The sequence below is a fragment of the Mytilus trossulus genome, chromosome 1 (assembly GCF_036588685.1).
Source record: "Mytilus trossulus isolate FHL-02 chromosome 1, PNRI_Mtr1.1.1.hap1, whole genome shotgun sequence".
In the NCBI taxonomy this organism is placed as follows: Eukaryota; Metazoa; Mollusca; class Bivalvia; order Mytilida; family Mytilidae; genus Mytilus; species Mytilus trossulus.
In genome coordinates this window covers 36,001,492-36,016,289 of record NC_086373.1, presented here as the reverse complement: position 1 = coordinate 36,016,289, position 14,798 = coordinate 36,001,492, and the positions used below count along the sequence as shown (strand labels likewise).

Below are 14,798 nucleotides of genomic sequence, written 5' to 3'. Positions count from 1 at the left end.
TGTCATATTGGGGGCTTTTATAGCTGACTATGCAGTATGGGCTTTGCTCATTGAAGAAGGCTGTACAGTGATCTGTAGTTATTAATTTCTGTGTCATTTGGTCTCTTATGAAAAATCATCTCATTGGCAAACACACCACATCTTTTTTATATGTATCAACCCTATAAACATACATCTGACAGACAAAGATTTGTATTAAGTGAAATATACAATTGATGAAAGCAGTATACATGTTTTTAATTATTAACGTCCACCGGTGTAGTTTCAGGCGTAACGGTTCCATAATTTGTCATTTGTTTTGCCGTGGTCACCAATCTCTTCAATCACAACATTAAAGTTTTCTAATTGTTCATTAATAACTTGACCTATGGTTTCATGACGAAGGCATTTCACAATTTTTTGTCTGATAAAATTGAATTATTTAGGACGTCCACATCCAGATGGATGTACACTGGTTCATCCATAGTAAACAAACCATGCCCTGATATCGTCTGGTTTCTTAACGGAAGTCAGGGTAGCGTACTAAATTATAATCCTGGTACCTTTGATAACTATTTACACCACTGGGTCGATGCCACTGCTGGTGGACGTTTCGTCCCCGAGGGTATCACCAGCCCAGTAGTCAGCACTTCGGTGTTGACATGAATATCAAATATGTGGTCTTTTTAATAAATTTCCTGAATATAAAACTTTGAATATTCGAAAAAACTAAGGATTTTCTTATCCCAGGAATAGATTACCTTAGCCGTATTTGGCACAACTTTTTGGAATTTTGGATCCTCAATGCTCTTCAACTTCGTACTTGTTTGGCTTTATAAATATTTTGATCTGAGCGTCACTGATGAGTCTTATGTAGACGAAACGCGCGTCTGGCGTACTAAATTATAATCCTGGTACCTTTGATAACTATTTACACCACTGGGTCGATGCCACTGCTGGTGGACGTTTCGTCCCCGAGGGTATCACCAGCCCAGTAGTCAGCACTTCGGTGTTGACATGAATATCAAATATGTGGTCTTTTTAATAAATTTCCAGAATATAAAACTTTGAATTTTCGAAAAAACTAAGGATTTTCTTATCCCAGGAATAGATTACCTTAGCCGTATTTGGCACAACTTTTTGGAATTTTGGATCCTCAATGCTCTTCAACTTCGTACTTGTTTGGCTTTATAAATATTTTGATCTGAGCGTCACTGATGAGTCTTATGTAGACGAAACGCGTGTCTGGCGTACTAAATTATAATCCTGGTACCTTTGATAACTATTTACACCACTGGGTCGATGCCACTGCTGGTGGACGTTTCGTCCCCGAGGGTATCACCAGCCCAGTAGTCAGCACTTCGGTGTTGACATGAATATCAAATATGTGGTCTTTTTAATAAATTTCCAGAATATAAAACTTTGAATTTTCGAAAAAAACTAAGGATTTTCTTATCCCAGGAATAGATTACCTTAGCCGTATTTGGCACAACTTTTGGGAATTTTGGATCCTCAATGCTCTTCAACTTCGTACTTGTTTGGCGTTATAAATATTTTGATCTGAGCGTCACTGATGAGTCTTATGTAGACGAAACGCGCGTCTGGCGTATTAAATTATAATCCTGGTACCTTTGATAACTATTTACACCACTGGGTCGATGCCACTGCTGGTGGACGTTTCGTCCCCGAGGGTATCACCAGCCCAGTAGTCAGCACTTCGGTGTTGACATGAATATCAAATATGTGGTCTTTTTAATAAATTTCCAGAATATAAAACTTTGAATTTTCGAAAAAACTAAGGATTTTCTTATCCCAGGAATAGATTACCTTAGCCGTATTTGGCACAACTTTTTGGAATTTTGGATCCTCAATGCTCTTCAACTTCGTACTTGTTTGGCTTTATAAATATTTTGATCTGAGCGTCACTGATGAGTCTTATGTAGACGAAACGCGCGTCTGGCGTACTAAATTATAATCCTGGTACCTTTGATAACTATTTACACCACTGGGTCGATGCCACTGCTGGTGGACGTTTCGTCCCCGAGGGTATCACCAGCCCAGTAGTCAGCACTTCGGTGTTGACATGAATATCAAATATGTGGTCTTTTTAATAAATTTCCAGAATATAAAACTTTGAATTTTCGAAAAAACTAAGGATTTTCTTATCCCAGGAATAGATTACCTTAGCCGTATTTGGCACAACTTTTTGGAATTTTGGATCCTCAATGCTCTTCAACTTCGTACTTGTTTGGCTTTATAAATATTTTGATCTGAGCGTCACTGATGAGTCTTATGTAGACGAAACGCGTGTCTGGCGTACTAAATTATAATCCTGGTACCTTTGATAACTATTTACACCACTGGGTCGATGCCACTGCTGGTGGACGTTTCGTCCCCGAGGGTATCACCAGCCCAGTAGTCAGCACTTCGGTGTTGACATGAATATCAAATATGTGGTCTTTTTAATAAATTTCCAGAATATAAAACTTTGAATTTTCGAAAAAACTAAGGATTTTCTTATCCCAGGAATAGATTACCTTAGCCGTATTTGGCACAACTTTTGGGAATTTTGGATCCTCAATGCTCTTCAACTTCGTACTTGTTTGGCTTTATAAATATTTTGATCTGAGCGTCACTGATGAGTCTTATGTAGACGAAACGCGCGTCTGGCGTATTAAATTATAATCCTGGTACCTTTGATAACTATTTACACCACTGGGTCGATGCCACTGCTGGTGGACGTTTCGTCCCCGAGGGTATCACCAGCCCAGTAGTCAGCACTTCGGTGTTGACATGAATATCAAATATGTGGTCTTTTTAATAAATTTCCAGAATATAAAACTTTGAATTTTCGAAAAAACTAAGGATTTTCTTATCCCAGGAATAGATTACCTTAGCCGTATTTGGCACAACTTTTTGGAATTTTGGATCCTCAATGCTCTTCAACTTCGTACTTGTTTGGCTTTATAAATATTTTGATCTGAGCGTCACTGATGAGTCTTATGTAGACGAAACGCGCGTCTGGCGTACTAAATTATAATCCTGGTACCTTTGATAACTATTTACACCACTGGGTCGATGCCACTGCTGGTGGACGTTTCGTCCCCGAGGGTATCACCAGCCCAGTAGTCAGCACTTCGGTGTTGACATGAATATCAAATATGTGGTCTTTTTAATAAATTTCCAGAATATAAAACTTTGAATTTTCGAAAAAACTAAGGATTTTCTTATCCCAGGAATAGATTACCTTAGCCGTATTTGGCACAACTTTTTGGAATTTTGGATCCTCAATGCTCTTCAACTTCGTACTTGTTTGGCTTTATAAATATTTTGATCTGAGCGTCACTGATGAGTCTTATGTAGACGAAACGCGCGTCTGGCGTACTAAATTATAATCCTGGTACCTTTGATAACTATTTACACCACTGGGTCGATGCCACTGCTGGTGGACGTTTCGTCCCCGAGGGTATCACCAGCCCAGTAGTCAGCACTTCGGTGTTGACATGAATATCAAATATGTGGTCTTTTTAATAAATTTCCAGAATATAAAACTTTGAATTTTCGAAAAAACTAAGGATTTTCTTATCCCAGGAATAGATTACCTTAGCCGTATTTGGCACAACTTTTTGGAATTTTGGATCCTCAATGCTCTTCAACTTCGTACTTGTTTGGCTTTATAAATATTTTGATCTGAGCGTCACTGATGAGTCTTATGTAGACGAAACGCGCGTCTGGCGTACTAAATTATAATCCTGGTACCTTTGATAACTAGTTAAGGATGCGCAAACACGTGAACAGCTAACCAGTCATGTTTCCGGAGCACTGGTTAACGATTTTTTAATGCAGTAACAGGAACCAGAATACGAAACGTAAACACAAAAATACCGTTTAAAATTTTCTTAGTAAATCGATAAATATGAGGTCGGCGAAAATAATTTTTAAGGACAAAGGTGCGTTTATTTTTATTTGAATTAGCAAAAATTTGGGTCGGCAGATCCGTAAACCAACTTATTTAATAAAAACGGTCTTATTACCTTTAAATACAATTAACCATCATTTACATATATGTGAAATCTTATGTTTTAAAGTCGACCAGAATGTCATAAGGTATCAAGTCAGTATAAAATAAGTGAAATATACCTTTCCTCCACTGGACTTGACATCATCAAAACATTCCATAGCTAACATGTGATCAATTCCAGGATCAACACCAATTTCATTCAAAATCGTAATTCCTGCATCAACAGCACTGTTAATAAATATATAATTATAAATTTTTGACCGTTTGATAAAAATAACTAATTGTTGTGCAACTTTTTTGAAATAATTCATTCAGTAAAATTTTAGAGAAAAATGCATTATTTTTTTCCATTTTCAGTTACAGTTCAACGAGCCTAAGATTTAAGAGGACACATTTTATAAAGTCTGGAAAATTGGAAACATTTCATCTTTTCACTCATGAGTTTTCTTTAATGTGAAACATTGGTGTTATATTTCAACTGTTTTAACGTTTTAAGAACTTAGCCTTCAATAAATCATATACTAACTCTTGGTGTAGATGCTGCATTTCTGGTGACACATAACTAGCAGTGACCATATTTCTTTTGTGCTTGATACAAAGCTTGGCTACTTCAGGATGTAGTGGCCCTGGCAACAAACTATAAAGAATGCATCATAATTAATTCTGCATGTTATTTTGAGTTTAACATTTTATCCAAATTCTTAGTGAAAGGTTATATTTCTTGAATACCAATACTGCTTATACTGCCCTATAGTTGGTTCAATCCCCTTTTTTAAATAATAGGAAAATTTAAATAAAAATCATGAATAGAAATATCAGAAAATAGGACCTTTATGATTATAGCATTGGTCGAGATAACAAAACTACTTATTTAGACAAAGATTTAGTTTTACAGATGATAATTTCATAAAAGGATTCAACAGGCATAATAACATACTGCGGATTCATTTTTTTTCTTTCCTGGGTACTAGTTTTCATGCATATTTGATTCTCTGTTTTACAAATGACTGTTTACAAACTTTAGGAAAATTTGTATTTCATTGCAAAATTTTTGAATTAAGAGTATTTCGTTTTCCTAATTTCTCTGTTAATAAATCTGAGTGTAAAATATTTATATCACTGTACCTTATTACAATGTCATGTTCTTGAACAAGATGTTCGAATTCTTCATGCTTTCTTGACACATCCAATAACAACATTTCATTCTGTGGGTACTGTTTTGATAAATTATCCAATTCAGCTTTAAATTTGGATGCTAAAATCAACAAACATTTATTAACCATGCAAATCTTCGAAAGTGAGAAAAGCAATTGAGTTGAGATGACCAATGATAATATGTTTGTTGATATTTTGCCTATGGCAACAATAATGTTTACATTGACAATGGCACTTTCGTCCTTATTTTCTAGCAATAATTTTTTGTATAACTCTACTGTGCTGAGAAAGGAAGTTAGCAGTCAGTAAGATCAAAGTAAAAAAAAAAACCAAGAGGCTGTCACAACGACACACAACGACAGCAAACCAGATTTATTAACATTTATTTGTGTCCTGCCAATATCACAAGAACCATAACTGATGAAAGGTGAAATCGAAAATTGTCAATATAAAATTTGACCTCAATTTTGTCATCAATATCAACATATTAAAATTTGAAATGCTTAGGTTGAATGAAATTTTACCTCAATTTTCTCATCATTATCAACATATTAAAATTTGAAGTGCTTAGGTTGAATGATTCATGAGTAAATGCAACAACATGAATGGAAATGCCATTTTTCGATCTTTCAAGAACCATAACTCCTGAACGGTAAAAATCAAAATCGTCATTATTGAACTTGACTTTCATTTTGTTGTCAGTAACAACATATTAAAATTTTGAAAGCTTTGGTTGAACGGTTTATGAGTAAATGCACGGACAATAATTGGTTGCCGCCTGCCGTACATCCCCAAATCCATAACAGATGTTTTTGTCACAAAAATCCAGTTAAAAATTAGTGATAAAAAAAATAGATATTTACCAACAGTAACAATAAAATCTTTATTTCTGTTCAGATATTCTATGACTGTACTTGATACATATCCTGATCCCAATATTAGAATCTTCTTTTGTTCTGGTGAAGTCTTCTTTGACTTGTGAGAAGATCTGAAAGATCAAATGCTAACATAAATTGTCTTAAGTACAATTGGAATATAATTTTGATGAAATAATTCCTATATTAAAGAATTTAAATATTTAATAATAAACAATTTTACAAAACGACATAGGTTTTCAAATGTTATACAAGTAACATATATAAATAATAATATATTTTATAAATACTACCCTGTTCAATAATTGACAAATATCATAATTTAGCGCACATGCACGGGGGAACATATATTAATAAAGGGCTGCGCTTAGGCGCATGATACGCCCGTTGCTCTTTTAACTTGTCTTTTATGCTTTAAATGAATTTATATGATCAACTAGAAATAGTGTGAGCCCTGTCAAATACCCCCCCCCCCCCCAAATAATAAATAAAAATGCACAAAAAAATTGGCACTATTTAGGCTACAACAAATTTAACTTAGTTTGTTTTCTTAATTTTTCATCCATACATAAAATTTTGTGAAAGTGTTAGTTATTGTCCCAAAATTGGTAAAATCCCCCCTTTTTTAAGCATAAAAATTCATAACACAAAATGTAAAATCTGAAATTTATAAAAATTGAAAGGGAGCTTAAATTAATAGATATAAACAATTCACCAAAGTTTCATGGACATTGGTGAAAGCCTTTTAGAGTTATTGTCCGAAGTGTTAAAAATCCCCCTTTATTTATTAATAAAGCCCCATAAATCCAAAACTTAAAATCTGAAATTAAAAAAAAACGAAAGGGAGCTTACATCAATAGACATAAACAAATCACCAAAGTTTCATGGACATTGGTGAAAGCCTTTTTGAGTTATTGTCCGAAGTGTTGAAAATCCCCCCTTTTTTTTATGAATAAAGCCCCATAAATCCAAAACTTAAAATCTGAAATTAAAACAAAAAAAGGGAGCTTACGTCAATAGATATAAACAATTCACCAAAGTTTCATATACATTGGTGAAAGCCTTTTTGAGTTATTGTCCGAAGTGTTGAAAATTCCCCCTTTTTTTATGAATAAAGCCCCATAAATCCAAAACTAAAAATCGGAAATTTATAAAAACTGAAACGGAGCTTACATCAATAGATATAAACAATTCTCCAAAGTTTCATGGACATTGGTGAAAGCCTTTTTGAGTTATTGTCTGAAGTGTTAAAAATCCCCCTTTATTTATTAATAAAGCCCCATAAATCCAAAACTTAAAATCTGAAATTAAAAAAAAACGAAAGGGAGCTTACATCAATCGACATAAACAAATCACCAAAGTTTCATGGACATTGGTGAAAGCCTTTTTGAGTTATTGTCCGAAGTGTTGAAAATCCCCCCTTTTTTTTATGAATAAAGCCCCATAAATCCAAAACTTAAAATCTGAAATTAAAAAAAAAAAAGGGAGCTTACGTCAATAGATATAAACAATTCACCAAAGTTTCATATACATTGGTGAAAGCCTTTTTGAGTTATTGTCCGAAGTGTTGAAAATTCCCCCTTTTTTTATGAATAAAGCCCCATAAATCCAAAACTTAAAATCTGAAATTAAAAAAAAAGGAAAGGGAGCTTACGTCAATAGATATAAACAATTCAACAAAGTTTCATATACATTGGTGAAAGCCTTTTTGAGTTATTGTCCGAAGTGTTGAAAATTCCCCCTTTTTTTATGAATAAATCCCCATAAATCCAAAACTTGAAATCTGAAATTAAAAAAAAACGAAAGGGAGCTTACGTCAATAGATATAAACAATTCACTTAAGTTTCATGGAATTTGGTGAAGGTGTTTTTGAGTTATTGTCCGAAGTGTGGACGACGGACGGACGGACAACGGTATACCATAATAAGTCCCGTTCCGGGCGTATAAAAACATTCCAGAATTATTCATAATCAATGGGGTTTTTTTAAGCTTATTTTGACAAAATTGAATCATAGTTACTTTTGCCAAAGAAATAAAGCCTTTCCCCAGAATCAGATGTTCTTTGTCAGGGTATTCAAATTTTTGCAAGTTGGACTAATATCTCACTGAATAAATACAATAGATATTGTTGTCTGTGGAGTATACTCAATGGGAATAAAGTAATAACGTCAAATATAACGGAAACATGACATGATGACTTACGTGAATTTGTTCCTTAACTCTTGAATGTATTGATGATTTGGTGTTAAAACTCCATTAGATGCAATAACTGCCTGTCAAATCAAAATTGGAATTTGTTAACATTAAAACAAAAACGTGAACAAAATATCAACAATGTCTAAAAAGTACAAAACAAAGACAACTTTCCCTACCATAATTGGCCGTTTCAGATCCTAAGCATCATGGAGAATTTTATTGTTCATACCCCAAAAAGAAAATAACGTTACCTCATTGTTTGAATTTCCATTGTTTATAATGTTTTTAACCAATCAAAACACTTTGGTGTACGCTATTGAAAATATTACCCAGGATGCATTAGATTCTAAAACGGTGAAATTAAAGCACTGTCCATACTTTCTCTTATTTAGGTAGCACTCCACAGTTAGATGTGTAGTTTCGCATTTTGGCCCCTGTGAATTTTTCAAATATGAGAGCTAGTGTGCAATAAAATTCATTTTTGGATAGCTGAGTATTAAAATAGTCTTTGTATTGGGTTTATATGAACATCAAGGTTATGTAATGTATGTAATATAGGCTGTTTTCTGTATGACAGTCCGTATTTGCATGTCCCTACCATACATTGGTCCGGCAATCATTGTTATGTTTTTTTCCAACTTTTTATCGCACGAACTTTGTGATTGGATTTTACGAAAAAATTAGGCGAAAGACACCCATTTTTTATTGGACCATTAGGAAGATTTAAGAAAACAGTTTCTAAAAAGGTATCACTCAAAGGCATTGAAATTCTAGTTTGATCCAAATTTTGAGGGGAAATGTGACATGTTCACCCCCCTTTTTGCAATATTTTATGGGAAATCAATGAAGAATGTTGCCATGGATACACATAAAAGGAATTAATTTTCACCCTTTAAACTTTTGAAAATTAAATCTATGGAAGATACTGATTACATACATATGCACATGTACAACACAAACAGTAAGGTTAATGTATTAGAAATCCAGGAATAGGAGATGATAAAACATTTTGTGGCTCATTTTTGATTTTATTTTCTAACTGTGGAGTGCTACCTTATGTCCCCTCTTATCCTAAACAGAAACACTTCATTTTTAAAAACATTTTTATTGACAGAAAAATAACTAAAAATCTATGTGTTATGATTTTGCACCCAGTGGACTAGGACACATTCCAAATTTATAGATAACATTTCTCTGAAATTCAGGGGATTCTAACTTATACAAGGGAAAAGACATGATGAATTTTTCAGATCTTTTTCACTGAATAATAAAATTTATTTACAAGCATTACAAAATATAAGAATTTAGAGTCTGTACTGAAAGTACACAGATAAATATATATAAAATTATATATTTATATAAAAGGGCCAACTAAACAGTCAGTTGGTTGCAAAGCATTAAGGAAGAGTAGTAAACATGAATACTGTGCATTCTTAAACTACACTTACATTTTTAATTTCTGGAGTTGTATCAAAGTCTTCATATGGTTTTATTGCATCCGATTTTAACTGAAAAAACAAGGACAATTAAAATTACAAAAAGTATTTAAACATTTTTTTTAAAAAACCACATAAATGTCATACATAAATGGTGCACTTACTATTAAGGGCAACAAGTAATGTTCCAAAACATTTGAGTATTGCTTTGAATATCCTAGTGTCAGATTTGAAAATAGTACTCCTTTCTTATGTATAAAGATGTGGATACATATTTGTTAAAAAATAGACTGTTTCTAATTTTCAATTGGAAGATTGTAACTTGAATTGTCTTGCCAATCCTGATCGTGGTCAGATAGCTGATGGCCTATCAACTCAACTGGACAAACAGTTTACTTTGTAAACGACTTAAATTGAACCAACATACATGTCTATCATGTCATATTGTAATACAAGATGTTTTTAAAGAAAAAGTTGGGTCTGATGTTTTATTTTGTACAAACCATGAAACCTCATACTGTTTATAAAGAAATTTTTGCTTCCATTTATTATCATTTTTATGGAACTTGACAAGACTGTAAGATAACTTATTGACATTTCAAGAAAAGCTGCATACAAATAAGGGTTTAAGTGAAATTCTATTTCTTTTCAGTCCTAATAATATCTAGCAGATCATAAACAAATTTATGAACATACCCTTAGCCAGGGGGGTTCTTCCGACCCTCCCCCTAAAAACAAATAAGCACTGTTAAAGTCAATGATCTGTTTGAATTGTGACTGTTTAAGTCGAGTTTGCAGGTCCAACGAACCCACCCTTCGAAATTTCTGGTTACAGGCCTGATGAATATACATTTTTTCATTACTGTTAATTAATCTTGAAAGTAATCACACTTTTTGGAATCAAGTGACAAAATCAAATAAAAAATACAAATGTGATAATGCTTCTAATTATCTTACCATTTCCTTAACTTTAGGGAACAATAAATGACCAAAGAAATCTGTGGCTTCTTTTGGTATCTGAGCTGGCATATTGTCTATTGAACAAATCAACACACCCTTCCCTGCAAAGCTGAAATGGAAAATTATTAGCAATTATGCACGTTAAGAGAGTCATTGCCTTAATGTTCAGAAGAGGTGTATAACCTGGTAATTATACCCCGCGCTTTAAAAAAGGGGGGTTTACTGTTTAACCTCTGTCTGTCAGTCCGTCCGTCCATCAGTCCGTCCGTCCGTCCCATGACTATTTTTCGTCGCATTTTTCTCAGGAACTACAATACAAGGATTTCTGAAATTTTAATTCAGGGTTTATCTAAGTCAGCTATACCCTGTGATGTGTTTTCAGATTGATCACTTGACAACTTCCTGTTTACTGAACATTTGTATGATTTTACACATGATAGCCAAGTTGAAAATTTTCGTCACATTTTTCTCAGGAACTACAATAGAAGGATTTCTGAAATTTGGTTTCAGGATTTATATAAGTCAACTATACCGTGTGATGCGTTTTCAGATTCATCACTAGACAACTTCCTGTTTACCGAACACTTGCATATTTTTACACTATTAATATTATCCACTTGCGGCAGGGGTATCATCAGTGAGCAGTAGCTCGCAGTTTCACTTGTTAATTATATGTACAAAACAGTTTTCTTCATACATTTATATTTTTAGTAACACACCTATCTTAATTCACTCAAATACTAAAAATTGATCACAACAGCACATTTCACCAACATTTTCTTTAAAAAATATTTTTAAAACTTATAATTTAAAAAGTCAATTTTTTTGTGTTATATTTTTGTTTTTTTCTCAATCTATTCTTTTTTCAATATATCCCCATTTTGTTGTTGCATAAAAATCCAAAATTCCAAATGCTTACCTGTCTGTTTCTTTATTTTGATCAGCATCATACAAACAAAATGGTTTATCAATAGTGGTACATTCATTCATAAATTCAATAGAGCCACCAGGGTCAGCAGAAATATCACAGAGGGCAATGAGACGATGAGGTAACTGTGGACAACCAGAGCTGGACGGAATCCATGGAAACGACTGTGATGTAAGAAGACTTTTCGCCTCTGGAATAGTTATCAACCTTGGTGCTGTTGGAGCCCAGTAAATTCCATTTATGATAACTGAGGCATATGGTGCTATCTAAAATTAAAAGTCACTAATGAAGTGCTGTCTATAAATAATGCAACCATTGTGAGCAAAGTTTGAAATGTCATGAAAATCACAATAATATCTTATAATCTTTTATGGATGATATTTATCATTATCACATATCTTGTACTGATATGTACGTTTTTGCATGGCCAATAATAGCCGGAAGTCAAGGTTGGTTATCAGCCCTCGGTGCCGATATCGATATCAGCCCTCGAAATCCATATCTAGCCCCCGAGTTTAACTTCCGGTAACCTGTCAATAAAAGGATTTTTGTAACGAGTTGAACACAATAATAAGAAATTTAGAAAGTTACAAATTTGCTGTAGAAGAAAAAAGTAGAAATCAACAGTGAAAATTACAAAAGTTTCCGTAAAATTTTGACGTCATGAAGAATTTAGAAAATATATGACGCCACACTGGAATGAGTAGCGATATAGGATTCTTCCTAAGCATTTTTTAACATTTGTAATGTAACACTTTAAAGTCGTTTAATATTTGCAATTCTTAGAATTAATATATTTATTGTTAATTATTTCTGAAACTTTTCACAAAACGTTGTTAACCTACTGTGATACAAACTTTTTTTTTAACTCACAGTGATACTGTACATTTATTTATTTTTTTCGTTAAATATCTTTTTGATTTTTGATGAAATATCAAACATAATTTGGTGTAAGCTATTTGTTTTCTCCTGCTTGAAAATATGTGATAAATAGATTATTACATGTCATTTTCCATATGGTCCATGGTATCAGCCCACGACCCATATCAAGCCCTCGGGCTAAAGCCCTCTGGCTTGATATGGGAGTCTAGGGCTGATACCAGGGCCATATGGAAAATGCCATGTAATAATCTATAATTATCATATACTTAGACTAAATAACATTTAAATTTTACCATTTGATAATAGCATTAAATTGACATAAATTTCATATTTTTCTAATTGGTGCTTAGCGGGCTGATATGAAAAGTTTATCACATGCTTCGGTTGTTATCACATGCCTTTCCGTAACGTTATCACATGGCATTCCGGTGATACTCTGCCAATTCCGGAAAATACACTTCAATGCTACGTTTTCAGTGAAAAACGTTACAAATAAGTGTACAACACAATTATAATGTAAAGTATATCATGTAAAATAATAAAAATAATAAAAAAAAAAAAAAAAAAAAAAAAAATTATTAAATAAATGCATTTTTTTATTTTTTCTGAAACATAATTTAGAAAGTTTCTTTAAAAAATACTTATCCAAACAATGTTTTTGTCGATTCGTTTATATTAAACTGGTTTTTTTTCTCTCTGTTGAGGCATATGATAGAAAAATTTCATATCGAATATATCAAATTTTGGGTCCGACGTCCGTGAACGTTTTTACTATTCAAACTTTGAGAACACGTAAAAGGATCAATACATTAATCTGTTATTTTTCTTTACTGTTGAAGCATATGATAAAAAGATCATAACATGTCATTTTTCATATCGTATGTATTATCAGCCCTCGAGCCATGCGGCTCTTGGGCTGATATTAAACCTAGGGCTGATAATACATGCGATACGAAAAATGCCATGTAATAATCTGATATTGTCACCCTTGTATAGGCAGTAATTTATACATAATATTGTAATAAAAAATCTATAACTAAAATGCATATTTCACTTTTTAAATATCAAGTCATGAAACGACTGTTAATTAAGAGTTAATTGATCAATTGAAAATAAACATTAAATATGCCAAGAGTTGTCACTTTATAATACAGGTCGATTGTACTCTCGTGTGAAAGTTTATTCCCAATTGTTTCTGATAAAGGAAAATTAAATCAAGCTGAAATGTGTACATCAACAGTTGTTGGTATTGTCATGATTGTACACTAGTTTACATCAGGTGATTTTTTTTATAAATCTGCAACAGAGGAAAACTCTTTCTTTCCAGTTCCCATTATATATTTTGGTGCAAAAGTAAAAGATGGATACAAATGTACACATAAAATAGTTCATACTGTTATATAATTCAAATAATTGTATGTAAATTCTTTACATGAACAAAAGCCAAGTTTATTTATCATAACTTGTAAATATTGCAATGACAACAGATATAAAGATTAAAAATTAAGGTCAAGTAATTTATAAAAATTAAACATAACAGTATTAGGATAAGCCTTTAATAAGTCAAATACCCTACACAATGGTTCACCTGGTGCAAAATTGATAAATATATCTATAAAGTTAAAATCTTTTAAAACCCAATATAAAAAGTTAATCTTGATACGAAGTTTAGATGACAATCTCAAAATAAGAAAAGTCTAAATCAACAACAGCAAAGTATAAAGTATCACCACTATAAAATACTTTATGGTTTTATAGTGTTTCTCAGTTGTTGTCTCATTTACATTTAACATGCATCTCACTCCTTCTTAACAACCATAATTTATATACCATACCTATACTTATAGGAAAAATTTCTTTATACAATTTTAACTATTACACTTGACTATCAAAATCTATATATATATTCTTTAATATGTTATCTCATCCGAAAATTTTTGAATTTTATGCATTTTAAATGCATAATTTGTTTTTTTTATGTATATTATTTTTCAACTTCTCTGTAACCTTTGTACTTGCATGGTTTTATGAGAATAAACTATCTATCTATCTATCTAAATCTTGCTCTTGTATCACAAACGATTAAAGTGTTTCACAACAGAAAAGGCAGGTGACACTTAATTACAGGAGTTCACTTCTCAGTTTCAAAGTAGTTAACTTTTCAAAACACTAGTTTATATAGATAGGGAATCAATAAAGGAATCCAAAGAGCAAACAAATATATAGGTCACCGTGCTTGTTTTCGAGATATTAGCCATTGAAATTTTACCAGGAAAATATTCTCTCTTGACTTTTCATAGCTTTATCATTGACAAGTTGAAGTTCTCAAAAACTGTTAAAAAGTAATTAAAATTGTATAAGACTTT

At 32.5% G+C, this 14,798-nt stretch overlaps 1 protein-coding gene across 2 annotated transcripts in view; it reads right to left on the bottom strand.

The window, feature by feature from the left end:
- LOC134722998 (alpha-aminoadipic semialdehyde synthase, mitochondrial-like) overlaps positions 1-14,798 on the bottom strand; it is a 38,934-nt gene that overhangs the window by 10,329 nt on the left and 13,807 nt on the right. For both annotated transcript variants that reach the window (XM_063586631.1, XM_063586636.1), the window contains exons 8-15: positions 11,542-11,816; positions 10,620-10,731; positions 9,675-9,734; positions 8,233-8,303; positions 6,019-6,143; positions 5,126-5,255; positions 4,527-4,637; positions 4,120-4,228 (exon numbers count right to left, since the gene is read on the bottom strand). In XM_063586631.1, the coding sequence (XP_063442701.1) occupies positions 4,120-4,228; positions 4,527-4,637; positions 5,126-5,255; positions 6,019-6,143; positions 8,233-8,303; positions 9,675-9,734; positions 10,620-10,731; positions 11,542-11,816 (993 nt within the window). The remainder of the gene's footprint in view (positions 1-4,119; positions 4,229-4,526; positions 4,638-5,125; positions 5,256-6,018; positions 6,144-8,232; positions 8,304-9,674; positions 9,735-10,619; positions 10,732-11,541; positions 11,817-14,798) is intronic.